At 42.8% G+C, this 13,476-nt stretch overlaps 1 protein-coding gene across 1 annotated transcript in view; it reads right to left on the bottom strand.

Moving 5' to 3' along the window:
- Positions 1-10,778, bottom strand: part of CLIC4 (chloride intracellular channel 4) — a 94,574-nt gene extending 83,796 nt beyond the window's left edge. Inside the window, exon 1 of the mRNA XM_004377103.2 lies at positions 10,544-10,778. Within this exon, the coding sequence (XP_004377160.1) occupies positions 10,544-10,615 (72 nt within the window). The 5' untranslated portion in view covers positions 10,616-10,778. The remainder of the gene's footprint in view (positions 1-10,543) is intronic.
- Positions 10,779-13,476: the final 2,698 nt, after the last annotated feature.

Here is a 13,476-nt window from a genome sequence, read left to right on the forward strand (position 1 = left end):
AGGTTGAGTAAGGATAGTGTTGATGTGTTGTGAGGTTGTTAACCATTGTCATAGGGCAACATGTGTACTAACTGTTAAATGAGAAACTATTTGTTCTGTAAGCCTTCACCTGAAGTACAATTAAAAAAATATATATATGTGTATCAATTTGGCTATGCCATGATTCCCAGTATTGCGTGATTATCCACCATTTTGTCACCTGATGTGATTTTCCTACGTGTTGTAAATCCTATCACTATGATGTTAATGAGATGGATTAGCGGCAGTTATGCTGATGAGAACTACAAGATTAGGTTGTGTCTTAAGCCAACCTCTCTTGAGACATAAAAGAAAGAAGCGAGCAGGGAGACATGGGGACCTCATATCACCAAGAAGCAAGACCCAGGATAATAGCGCATCCTTTAGACCTGGGGTCCCTATGCTGTCAAGCTCCCAGTCCAGGGGAAGACTGATGACAAGGACCTTCCTCCAGAGCCAACAGAGAGAGGAAGCGTTCCCCTGGAGCTAACACCCTGAATATGGACTTCTAACCTACTAGACTGTGAAAGAATAAACTTCTGTTTGTTTCTAGACATCCACTTGTGGTATTTCTGTTATAGCAACACTAGATGACTAAGATACCCTTTTTTTATACTTTGCTTGTATGAACTAAACACTCAAAATTCTACTATTTACTTGTTTTACAACAATGGTTCTTAACCATGGATTAGGAACCTCCAGGAAAAAGATTTACGTAGAGTTTTATATGTAATTTCAAAGATTTACAGAATCCTCTGAATTCTATTGATGAAGCCTTCAATTAGTATCACTATTAACAATGATTCAGAACCACCAAGCACTGTTCTTAATGCTCCACATAGGGTGGTATATGGCTAGACTTATTTCCCAGCCTTTTTTGCAGTTAAATGAGGCCATGTGATTAAGTTCTCTCCAGTCTAAGGTGAAAGGAAATCACAGATGGAATTTCTGGGCTGGAACCCTTGAGAGAGATGTAGCTCCTCTACACTCTCCACTTCCCACTGGCTGTAATCAGGACTTGTCAGCCACTCTGACAACTCAAAGGAAGACAATGACCTAGAGGATGGCAGAAAAAAAACTTGGTCTCTAAATGACTCTGAGAAGGAAAGCACCCCAAAATCTACAACACCTTCCCTGGACTGCTAGGTAAGAAAGAAAGAAAATTCTATCTTGTTTGAGCCATTGCTTTAGGGGGATTACTTATATCAAAAGCTTGTTGGTAGTGTTGTCAGCTGCCATCAAGTAGGCCCCTGACACATGGAGACCACCACATGCTCAATGGAACAAAACACTGCCCGGTCCTGTACCATCCCCACAACCTTCCCATTATCAACTGGGGATTGAACTATTGTGATCCACAGGGTTTTCATTGGCTGATTTCAGAAGCAGATCGCCAAGCCTTTCTTCCTAGTCCTTCTTGGCCTGGAAGCTCCACTAAAACCTGTTCAGCATCATAGCAACACACAAGCCTCCGCTGACATGGCTGCACATGAAGGGCACTGGTGGGAATCGAACCTGGGCCTCCAGTATGTAAGGCAAGAATTCTATCACTGAACCACCACTGTCCCCTTAGACTATGCTAATTAATACACATAGATAATCATTTAATTCTCTCAGCAATAATAAAAAATAGTTGTTGTTATTATCCTGATATTAAAGGTCGGGAAATTGAGGCACTAAGAGCTTAAGAAACGTGTCTGATATCATACTACTAGAAGCCAGGTTCAAATCAAGCAGTCTGGTTCTGGGGCCCATCCATATTAAAAACCCCTGCCAAATATCTCAAAAGAAACAGTTATTCGTATGTGTTACACCACCCTGCACTAGATTAACTTCTTAGAATTATCACCCCAATCCTAGCAGTTTAGTGACTATTGTCTAGAGTGGATGGCCCAATTCACAGTGGTAAAATGACAAGTTTAAATTCTAGCCCCTAAAACTCTGCAAAGGGACTACTTCCTAAACCAACATCAGAAATACCATTATCTCACACAACACTACTGGTCGGGTTTGGGGGAGGCAACAGTGTCAATAGGAGCTGGGCTTATACAAACAAATGAAAAAAATTCAATCTCTTCCCATCTTCTCTCATTTCGTGGTTCGATAATGTTTACTTTTACCCAATACAGATGTCTTGGTTCTCCAAATTCTGAACATAGCCAAGAAGTAAAGTTGGTGGAAAATATGGTGGATACATGAAAAGACTAAAAGTACTAAATAATGGAGGAAAAAAGAAGTGGGTAGACAAAATCACACGGGGTTTTGGAGGCTGGAGGCTAGGGCAAGTTGGACAAAGGACCAAGGTTTGAGATTCAGATAGTCAGGATCTATGTAAGTGGTTTCCAATTCAAAGCCCAGAAGATACATATATTGATAGCAAAATGCTCTGAAAGAGGAAGAAAGCAGAAATCTCATTTTAAATACTTGGTATCCTCTTAAGTAGTAGGCACTATGAATACACATGCCCTACCCTCAAGAACTTATTGTCTATTTAACATGGGAGATCTACATACAAACATTTATATACCAAGTGACAATAACACAATTTGCTTACTGAGTACTGGACACCATTCTAAATTTATTACATACCAAAACTAAAAAACTAAACCCACTGTCGATTGTAACTCACAGTGACCCTATAGGACAGAGTAGAACTGCCTCATAGGGTTTCCAAGGAGCTGGTGGACTCGAACTGCTGACCTTTTGGTTAGGAGCCAAACATTTAACCACTGCACCACCAGGGTCCCATACTACATATATTTAATCCCATGGGGTTGGTCTATTCCGACTGTGCAGATAAGACACAGAGACATGAAGTAACTTGCCTTGGGGTTAGAAATTCAGAGAGAGATCAGATTATGAGGGCAGTTCCCAAATAGGGTTGGTGTATCAAAACATACACACCTATCTGGACCTACTCTGTCCTATAGGGTCACTGTGAGTTGGAACTGATTCGACGACAATGGCTTTGGGTTTTTTTTTGTTTTTGTTTTTTGATATCGGGATAGGGTGAGCAGGAGGGCATCTCCACAGTTGAAGAAGACTGCCATTATAAGCCTCTTTTACTAATGAGAGGGTGTCCTATCCTCTAGGTATTGGGGTAAACATACAAAAATGGGAAACAACTCCAAAACAATACTCACAAGGAAGGAAATCTAGCTGTAAGTCCAGTCACACTAGTTGGTAAGCATAATTCTCTTAAATTTAAAGCTCAGTCCTAGACAGACAGGCTCAATATCCTCTTAAACCCCTCTGTATGCCCCCTTCCCATTTCTAATTATCCTATCCCTGTTGTGTGCATTAACTTTAAATAATAGTTATCTGTTACAAACTCAGACACCTCTTAGCAAAATAATTAGCACTGTTTAACACACTACTCCGGACAATTTACAGCCTCTGCCCTCTCATTGCTTTCAAAATAATTACATTTACAAGGTTGTAATTGTTGTCGTTAGGTACCATTGAGTCACTTTCGACTTATAGCGACCCTATGTATGACAGAATGAAACACTGCCCAGTCCTGCGCCGTCCTCACAATCGTTGCTATGTTTTAGCCCATTTTTGCAGCCACTGTGTCAATTAATCTCGTCGAGGGTCTTCCTCTTTTTCACTGACCCTCTACTTTACCAAGCATGATGTTCTTCTCCAGGGACTAGTCCCTCCTGATAACACGTCCAAAGTATGTGAAAGAAAGTCTCGCCACCCTCACTTCCAAGGAGCACTCTGGCTGTTATTTCTTCCAAGACAGACTTGTTTCTTCTGGCAGTCCATGATATATTCAATATTCTTCGCCAACATAATTCAAAGGCATCAATTCTTCCTTGGTCTTCCTCATTCGATGGCCAGCTTTTGTATGCATATGAGGCAATTGAAAATATCATGACACACCTTAGTCCTCAAAGTGACATCTTTGCTTTTTAACACTTTAAAGAGGTCTTTGGCAGCAGATTTTGCCCAGTGCAATACATCATTTGATTTGTTGCTTGCTGCTTCCATGGGTGTTGAATTGTGGATCCAAGTAAAATGAAATCCTTGACAACTTCAATTTTTCTCCATTTATTATGATGTTGCTTATTGGTCCAGTTGTGAGGATTTTTGTTTTCTTTATGTTGAGATGTAATCCATACTGAAGGCTGTGGTTTTTGATCCTCATCAATAAGTGTTTCAAGTCCTCTTTGCTTTCAGCAAGCAAGGGTGTTATCATCTGCATATCGCAGATTGGTAATGAGTCTTCCATCAATTCTGATGTCATATTCTTCATACAGTCCAGCTTCTCAGATTATTTGCTCAGCATACAGACTGAATAAGTATGGTGAAAGGATACAACCCTGATGCACGCCTCTGCCTCCTCACTGGTTTCAAAATAATTACATTTACAAGGTATTTTCTCCTATTTGTATTTCCTACACATCGGTTTTGACAAGAAATCAAGAATAGCCTTTACCACAATTTACCTGTCCCTTTCTTCTCCTTTGAAATAACTATCTTGTTCTGTATCAGTACAAAATTTTGCCTATGCCGAATCACAGAGCAGTAGAAACGTCTCATTTCACAAACGAGAAAAATAAATCTCAGAGAGGGGAAACAACTTGCCAGTAAGTACAGAACTGTGACTTGAACCCTGGTTCTTGGCCACCAAGCCTAGTGAGAAAGGCTTACAACTGATAGTAAATAGGACACTTTTAGGTGGTTCACAAACATTTTTGTACTCTTCATAGCTATGCACATAAGAAACATAATTAGCACATCTATAGTTTCACAGATATTAGGCCTAAGGCTAAACTATGTTTTTCAAAAAGCAAGTTGTATTTAGTAAATAATAATACTGATCTAACACAAATATAGAAACCTGGGAAGGGGTAAGCAAGTGACTGAAGTTTGGAAAACAGTGCACCACACCCATCTCCTTCTCACTGAAGGGTTAAATTAATAGTGGGTCATTCTGAGGAGCCCTGGTGGCACAGTGGTTAAGCGCTGAGTTGCTAACCAAAAGGTCAGCTGTTAGAACTCACTAGCCACTCCACAGGAGAAAGATGTGGCAGTCTGCTTCTGTAATGATTACAGCCTTGGAAACCCTGTGGGGCAGTTCTACTCTGTCCTATAGAGTTGCTTTCTAATACTTATGCCTCACTTCTTTTTCTTGTCTTATTGTATTAGTTAGGCCTTCCAGTACAATGCTGAATAGAAGTCATAACAGGTGGATGCTTATCTGATTCTAAATTTAATGCTACTTCTAAAGTTTCACTATTAAGTATCATGTATTTTAGATTTTGAGTGGATATACTTTTTGAGTTCACAGAAATTCCTTTTTATTCCTAGTTCAGTAAAAAATTTTAACACTAATCTCTAAGTCACATCTGTCCCTTCTCCATGCTGCTTCCCACTCTCCTCTCTTTTTCTTTCTTCCCTTCGCTTATTTGAGGTTCCTTCCTACATTTTCTGAACCACTAAAGTACTGTAGCAGAAGAAGAGTAAAGATGCAAGTAACCAAAATAAAAAATGAAGGAGCAGACATTACAACTGATCTGATAGAAAGAGAATTATGACAGAACATTAGGAACAACTGTATGACAACAAACTAGATAACCTAGATGAAATGGACAAATTCTTAGAAGCACACAACCTACTCCAACTGACTCAAGAGGAAATACAAAGCTCAACAGACCCATAACAAGTGAAGAGATCAAATCAGAGATCAAAAACCTCCCAACAAAAAAAAAAAGTCCTGGGCCAGATGGCTTCACTGGGGAATTCTAAAGCATTTAGAGAAGAACTGACACTAGTCTGTTTAAACTCTTCAAAAATAAAGAAGAAAGGAATACTCCCTAATTCATTCTATGAAGTAAACATAACCCTGATATCAAACCAAAGACACCACAAAAAAAGAAAACTATAGGCCAGTATCTCTTATGAATACAGATGCAAAAATTCTCAACAAAATACTAGCAAACAGAATCTAATAGCATATTAAAAGAGTCATACACCATGACCAAGTGGAATTTATTCCAGGAATGCAGGGATGGTTCAGCATTAGAAAATAAAACAACATAATACACCACGCCTCAACAGAACAAAGGAAAAAATCATATGATCATCTCTATCGATGCAGAAAAAGCATTTAATAAAATCTAATACCCTTTCTTGATGAAAACCCTAAAAGAGGATTGGAATACAAGGGAAATTCCTCAGTATGATTCAGGGCATATATGAAAAGCCAACATTACACTTAATGGAGAAAGACTGAGAGCTTTCCCCTTGAAATCGGAGTAAGACAAGGGTGCCCACTCTCACCACTTCTATTCAATACTGTATTAGAAGCGCTCGTCAGAGCAAATTAAGAAAAGGAAATAAAAGATATCCAGATTGGAAAAGAAGTAGTAAAATTATCTCTTCGTGGATGATAGGATCCTATATAGAGAAAATCCCAAAGAGTTCGCAAGAAAACTTCTAGAGCTAGTAGAGGAATTTAGAAAAGTTTCAGGGTACAAAGTCAACAAACAAAAATCAGTTGGGTCAGCAATGAGAAATCTGAAAGGGAAACTGGGAAACAGTTCCATTTACAATAGCATCTAAGAGAATAAAATACCTAGGAATAAACCTAACCAGAGACATGGAGGACTTATACAATAAAAACTATAAAACATTGCTGAGAGAGATTAAAAAAATAAATGGAAAGATGTTCCATGTTCATGGATCGGAAGACTTACTATCGTTAAGATGTCAATACTACTCAAAGTGATCTACAGAGTCAATGCAACACCGATCAAAATTCCAAGGCTTCTTTACAGAAACAGAAAAACCAATCTTCAACTTTATATGGAATGAGGATCCAAATAGCCAAAACAATGTTGAAAGAGAAGAACGAAGTAGGAGGACTCAGACTTCCTGATTTTAAAACATTATTATACAGCTACCAAAACAGTCTGGTACTGGTATAAAAACAGACACACAGACCAACGGAACAGAAATGAGAGTCCAGAAATAAACCCACACATGTATGGTTATGGTCAACTGATTTTTGACAAGCGTGCTAAATCCATTTGACGGGGAAAGAAGAGTCTCTTCAACAAATGGTGCTGGGAAAACTGGATTTCCAAACGCAGAAAACTGAAACAGGATCCATGCCTCACACCATATGCAAAAACAAATTCAAAATAGATTAAGAACCTAAATGTGCAAACTAAAACCATAAAATTCTTAGAAGAACAAGCAAGGGCAACTCTGTCAGGCCTGGCTTTTAACAATGGATTATCTAATAATAAAAGCACAAAGAGCTAAAGACAAAATAAATAAATGGGACCTCACAAAAATTAAAAACTTTTGTTCATCAAAAGACTTTACAAAAAAGTGAAAAAACAAGATACTGACTGGGAAAATATCTTTGGAAACCATATATCCGACAAGAATCTAATAACAAAATGTATGTAAAACTTCGAAAACTTAACAAAAAAGACAAATAAAGCAATCATAAAATGGGCAAAGGACTTGAATAGACATTTCACCAAAGAGGACACTCAAATGGCCACCAAACACATGAAAAGATGCTCAGCATCATTAGTCATCAGAAAGATGCAAATCAAAATCACAATGAGATACCATTTCACTCCCACTAGGGTGCCTAAGATTTAAAAAAAAATAAAATAAAATAACAAATGTTGGTGAGGATGTGGGGAAATCGGAACCTTTATCCATTGCTAGTGGGAACACAAAATGGTACGGCCGTTGTGGAAAACAGCGTGGTGGTTCCTCAAAAAATCAAAAATAGAATTACCATATGACCTAGCAATTCCACTGCTAGGTATATACCCAAGACTTGAAAGCAGATTCAAAAAGAGACTTGTACACCAATGTTCACTGCAGCACTATTCACAATAGTCCAAAGGTGGAAAACAACCTAAATGCCCATCAACAGATGAATGGATAAACAAAATATGGTACATACATACAATGGAATACTACTCAGCTAGTGGGAGAAATTAAGTCTTGATACATGCTACAGTATGGATGGAGCTTGAAGACACTGAGTGAAATAAGCCAATCACAAAGGACAAATATTGTATGACTTCACTTATATAAGACAACAAAAAAAGGTAAACGTATAGAGACCAATGTTTATTAGTGGTTACCAGGAGCGGGGCGGGGAGGGGGGGAAGGGGATTAACAGTGATGGAAAAATCCCATTGATTAAAGGTAGGGTTCCACAGCCAGTTATTGTAATTGCTGTCAATAAGTTGTACACCTGTAATTGGCAAAAGTTGTGTGATAGACATATTTACATACTTTTAAAACCACAACAACAAAAAAAAAAAAGTAGCTGCTGAGGCTGCTTGTGTACAACCAAACACTTCTTGGGATTTGGTTCCTTGGTTTGGAGGTTTAGGGTCATGGTTTCAGGTGACATTCCAGTGAATTGGCCTAATAACGTGTTTAGTGCTTCTGATCTACCTCCTAGTTCATTGCGTAGTGCCTGGGGTCTTAAAAGCTTGCAAGTGGCCATGCAGGGCTCAACAACTGGTCTCTATTCACCTGGAGCAACAGAAGGAGAGTCAGGAATAGGAGAAGGATATGTAATGTGTGGCTAATTGCCTCCATGAACTGCCTCCTTTGCCATGAAACCAAGAGAAACTTGGTGCTGGCTACCATTACTGAACATTTTGATCCATAGAAGAATCTTGATCAAAAGGAGAAAATGCAGAACCAAATTTCAAATTCTCACAGACTTCAGACTTTCTGGAGCCACTAAGAGTGGATGAACCTCTGAAACTATTGCCCTGAGATAATCTTTAAACGTGAACAAAACATGTCCCCAGGAGTCATCTTAAAACCTAACAACAGCTTAGCTTAATTAGTAAAAAAACGTCTGCCTTGAGCAATATGCTCTTTCAAGAACTATCTCTATGGGCTCAAAGTGACGACAGCAACTCAAAAGATTAGACAGGAACCTTAGGGAGCAGTGAGTTTATGTTAATGAGGAACAACTCAGAAAAGGAGAATGAGAATGGTTGCCCAACTCGAAGAAGGTAATCAGTGTTATTAAATTATACATGCAGAAACTGTTGAATTGGTGTATGCTTTCCTGTGTATATTCTCAACTACAAACTAAATACAATTTTGAAGAATAATAAATAAATAAAAATGTGAATGTAAAAAGAAAATACTGTATCTGCCACACAAAGTAGCTGAGACCTTTGGAAAATACTCTAGGGGTTCTATACCTGTCTGCTGTTCTGTTCCCAAACTAAAATGCTTCTAAAACCGATACTTAAAAGAAAATCCTAAAACAAGCACTGTTTTGATCACTTGCAGATCATTTCTTCTATCTCTCAAACACGCTTCAATGTCTCCCTTTCTTGAAAATAAAAACTCAAGGAAAAAAGAACAAAATAATTCTAGATTCCTGCGAACTTTCCAGTATGTTGCCCAGCTCTGAATGAGCTTGCTTCTTAAGTAGGTGACTGAGAAGCTCAAGGATTTTCAAAAAGTTTTGAGGAAGGCAGCTGGATCCAGATGTTCATAAGTTCTACTCTCCTCTCCTAAATCGAAAAAAATATTACAGGAAAAAAGAAAAGGCAACGGGGTAGTATTTGTAAGCAAATGGGGTAGTTCCAGGATGTAAAAAGTCAAGCGACAAGAGGAGAAAATCAACCCTTTAGAGCCCGAGCAAGTAATTAATTCTTTCCCGCATCAGTTTTTCTTTCAAAACAAAAGGGCACACACAATCTTTCCCGAGGCAACAACACCAGGGGAGAGCAGCCAAAATGTTGCATCATACAAAACACTCCGCGTTTGAGAAACAAGAAAACCAGATAGTGGGAAAATATCTAAGAAAGGAAAGCCCAAGTGGGGAATCTCGGTCTTTTCCGGCAGTCCAGGAGTGTGTCTTTTTTTTTTTTTTTTAATTTTTTAAGATTGCATCGAAAACTAAAGTTATGGTTTCATATCTATGGAGAGCGAAATGTTCTTTAAAAAGCGTTTTGAGAAGTTCAGTTCATCATCTCACGACTGTCTGGAGGCTGCCGCTCCCGGGTTAGGACTAGATCTGGGAGCGCCAAGGGGTGGGGTCGGGTCGGGGACCAAGTGCCTGGGTGGGGTGGGTGACAGGACGCTCCCCCGCCCTCATCCTGGGGAGTAGGGGCCTCTGGGGTCACCGGAGGGGGAGATCCGCGTTCCACATGGCAGCTCTTTCCTGACCCAGCAGGGCGCAGGACGACGGCCCGCTGCGCGCGCGGAGCCCACGCGGTTGCAGGCGGGGAGGTCCGCCGTCCCGTTTCTGCTGGTTTTCTGTGTTCCAGTTCCCATCCCGCTCCCAGGACGGGCCCTCGGAGGCGGGAAGGCGCGGGTGACCGGAGACAATGGGCCGGGGGCGCGGGTAGCAGCGCTTCCCTCAGACCCGGGTGCGGGGCGCCGCGCGGGGGCGCTTCAAGCACGCCGGGGCTGAGGAGCGCCCCACACCCGGGACACCGCCCCCCGCGGCCGGGCAGACGCCGAGGGCTCATCCGGGCTGGGCAGTGGGGAGAGTGCTCACCTTGACGAAGAGCTCGATGATAGGCTCTTTGTCCTCCTCCTTCAGCCCGTTCAGCGGCATCGACAACGCCATGGCCGGCTCGGCTGGGCTCTGCGGACGGCGGCAGCTGCTGCTCCGAGGCTGCTCTGGCTGCCGGCTCCCGCCGCTCTGCGTCTCCCTCACGAGTCCCGGTGTCAAGCTCGCGGTCACCACAATTGCTCAGTACCGCCCGACGTCCCGCGAGCTACTCTGAGGCGTCCGCAGACCCGGCCGCTTCAAACCGCGGGGCGTGGCGCGGTGGGGCGGAGCCCGGGCAGGGGGCGGGGCCAAGGCCTTGCGTCTTCAGACTCTCCAAAGGAAATGAGGCGGCCGGAGCTCGGGGGCGAGGCCTCGGGAGGGGAATGCGGAGGGACCACCCTGGCGCCAGCGGAGAAACAACTCGGACGTCTCCGGGACCTGCTAAGGAGGGGCGAGGTCTAGAGGGGCGTGGCCGTGGTGGGGGGCTGTCCGAAGCTCTGCCTCTGAGGAGCGGTGGGCGCGGTGCCGTCCCGCGCCTCCCGAGAGGCGGGAGGGAAATTCCCCCGGAGACCTGAGCCTGACACCGCCTCCCGTTTCAGCGAGGGCCCGTCCTCCGCAGCTGCGGCTGGTGCAGTGCCAGGTTACCTCACGCGTTTGACCTGCCTGGAGAGGCAAGAAGGCGCCTCTCGCCCTCTTCCCCGTTACCGGCCCCAGGACTTGTCTCCCCTTCCCGCAGCGGCCACCTCCCCAGCTCCCTCTTACACGAGGCTGCCTTTTACTGGACAACTTTTCGGAAAGTTATTTTCATCCCCTCAGAGACACATTTTTCTTCCTCCTCCGACTTCTTAGTTTCCCTTTGACTAAACGCTTCTATTTGGGGAGCCAGCATACTAACAAATACTTACAGGCCCTGTTGTGTTCCAGGCTCTGAGCTAGGCCCTGGATATTAAACGATGCCTTCTCAGAGCCTAGTACTGAACTCCAACCCCTTTGCTTGAAGGCTACTAAGAACTCCCAAGCCATTGTCCATGCTGTTCCCCTGCCTGCACCGCTCTCTTTCTATTCGCCTCGCAAACTTGAGTTTGCATCGGAATCACCTGGATGCTACGCCCAGAGCTGTTTTATCAGATTCCCAGGAAAAGAAAGGAATTCACATTTCAACAAACTCCAGGGCAATTCTGAAGCAGGTGATCCTCAAACCAGTGAAACTGCACTGAGTTTGAAACACCTGAGGGCAGGGGCTATGATGTGCTTAGTCAGGCACGTAGTAGGCACTCCCGCCAAATTTTCTGCTGTTGACAACTTGACCAAGGCAAGGTCATAGAAGCTTCATAGACACATCCAAACTCCCTGAGGGACCCAATTACTGGACTGAGGACTGGCGACCATGGTCTCGGAGGACATTTTGCCCGGTTGGCACAACATAGTTTATAAAGAAAATGTTCTACATTTTACTTTGGTCAGTAGCATCTGGGGTCTTAAAAGCTTGTGAGGGGCCATCTAAGATACTCCACAGGTCCCACCCCACCTGGAGCAAGGGAGAATGAAGAAAACCAAAGACACAAGGGAAAGACTAGTCCAAAGGACTAATGGACCATAACTACCACAGCCTCCACTGGACTGAGTCCAGCATAACTAGAGGGTACCCAGCTACCACCACCGACTGCTCTGACAGGGATCACAATAGAGGGTCCTGGACAGAGCTGGAGAGGAATATAGAACAAAATTCAAACTCACAAAAAAAGACCAGACTTACTGGTCTGACAGAGAACTGGAGAAACCCCAAGAGTATGGCACCCAGACATCCTTTAACTCAGTACTGAAGTCACTCCTGAGGTTTACCCTTCAGCCAAAGATTAGATGGGCCCATAAAACAATAATACATGTAGCTCAACCATGTATATGAAACTCTGGGCACACCAGCCCAGGGGCAAGGACGAGAATGCAGAAGGGGACAGGAAAGCTGGATGAATGGAAATGGAAACCCAAGGTCAAGAAGGGGAGAGTCTTGACACGTCAGGAGCTTGGCAACCAGTGTCACAAAACAATGTGTATCAGTTGTTTAATGAGAAACTAATTTGCTCTGTAAACCTTCCTTCCTCTAAAGCACATTTTTTTTTTCTACTGTTGAATGTCTGGGGCAAATGTCAACATCCTCTGGAAACAGTTACTTGTCTCCTCTTTCAACTTTCTGTAATACTTGATTCGTAGCTTCTGCTCCCCACTCCCCAGGTTAGGTTGAATGGTGAGTTCTGGAATGGCCAGACTCGGGAGATTTGTCTGCATACCCTTAGTGCACAGCACATCTCAGAATGTTTGAACAAATGGAAAAGACAATGAAACTTAGAATTCCTTCCTTTCCCAGCAAGTTGCTCCAATCGAATTTTCTTGCAGTAACTATTAAAGAGATAGTGTATCCCAAAGATTAGGGCCACTCTGGAGTCAGACTGTTTAAATCCTGACACCTGAAGGTCCTTAAAACTTCAAAACCTCAGTTTCATTACCTACAAGGGGATGGGGCTAATTACTGGTACTTGCGTGACCTTGTATCAGCTCAATAATGGCTGTTGTCTCTGCACTGGGCCTTGTACCGTCTCTATTCACCCCTGCAGGCCATACTCAGCTCGCTCAGTGACCAGCTTGTTTGTTGTCAAGAAATAAAGTCCACCAGGCTGCCCCTTAGATGAGGATATGAACCAAAAACTAACTGAACTGACTGCCTGGATTCCGAATTGGATCCAGTGTTAATTTTTCACCAAACCATGAACTGAACCAAAGTCCCTTCCAAGGCTCTCCCTCCGCCCCAAATGAAAAGGAACAAAAATGGTGAACCAGTTCAAAGCAGACCCAAGCCAAAAGATGATCAAATGTCCCTCAAAGAAAGCCCCAGCCTAGCTCTGAGGCAAGGAATGTTTGGTGTGTGGTGGCGGGGAGGG

The sequence above is a fragment of the Trichechus manatus genome, unplaced genomic scaffold (assembly GCF_000243295.1).
Source record: "Trichechus manatus latirostris isolate Lorelei unplaced genomic scaffold, TriManLat1.0 scaffold00048, whole genome shotgun sequence".
NCBI lineage: Eukaryota > Metazoa > Chordata > Mammalia > Sirenia > Trichechidae > Trichechus > Trichechus manatus.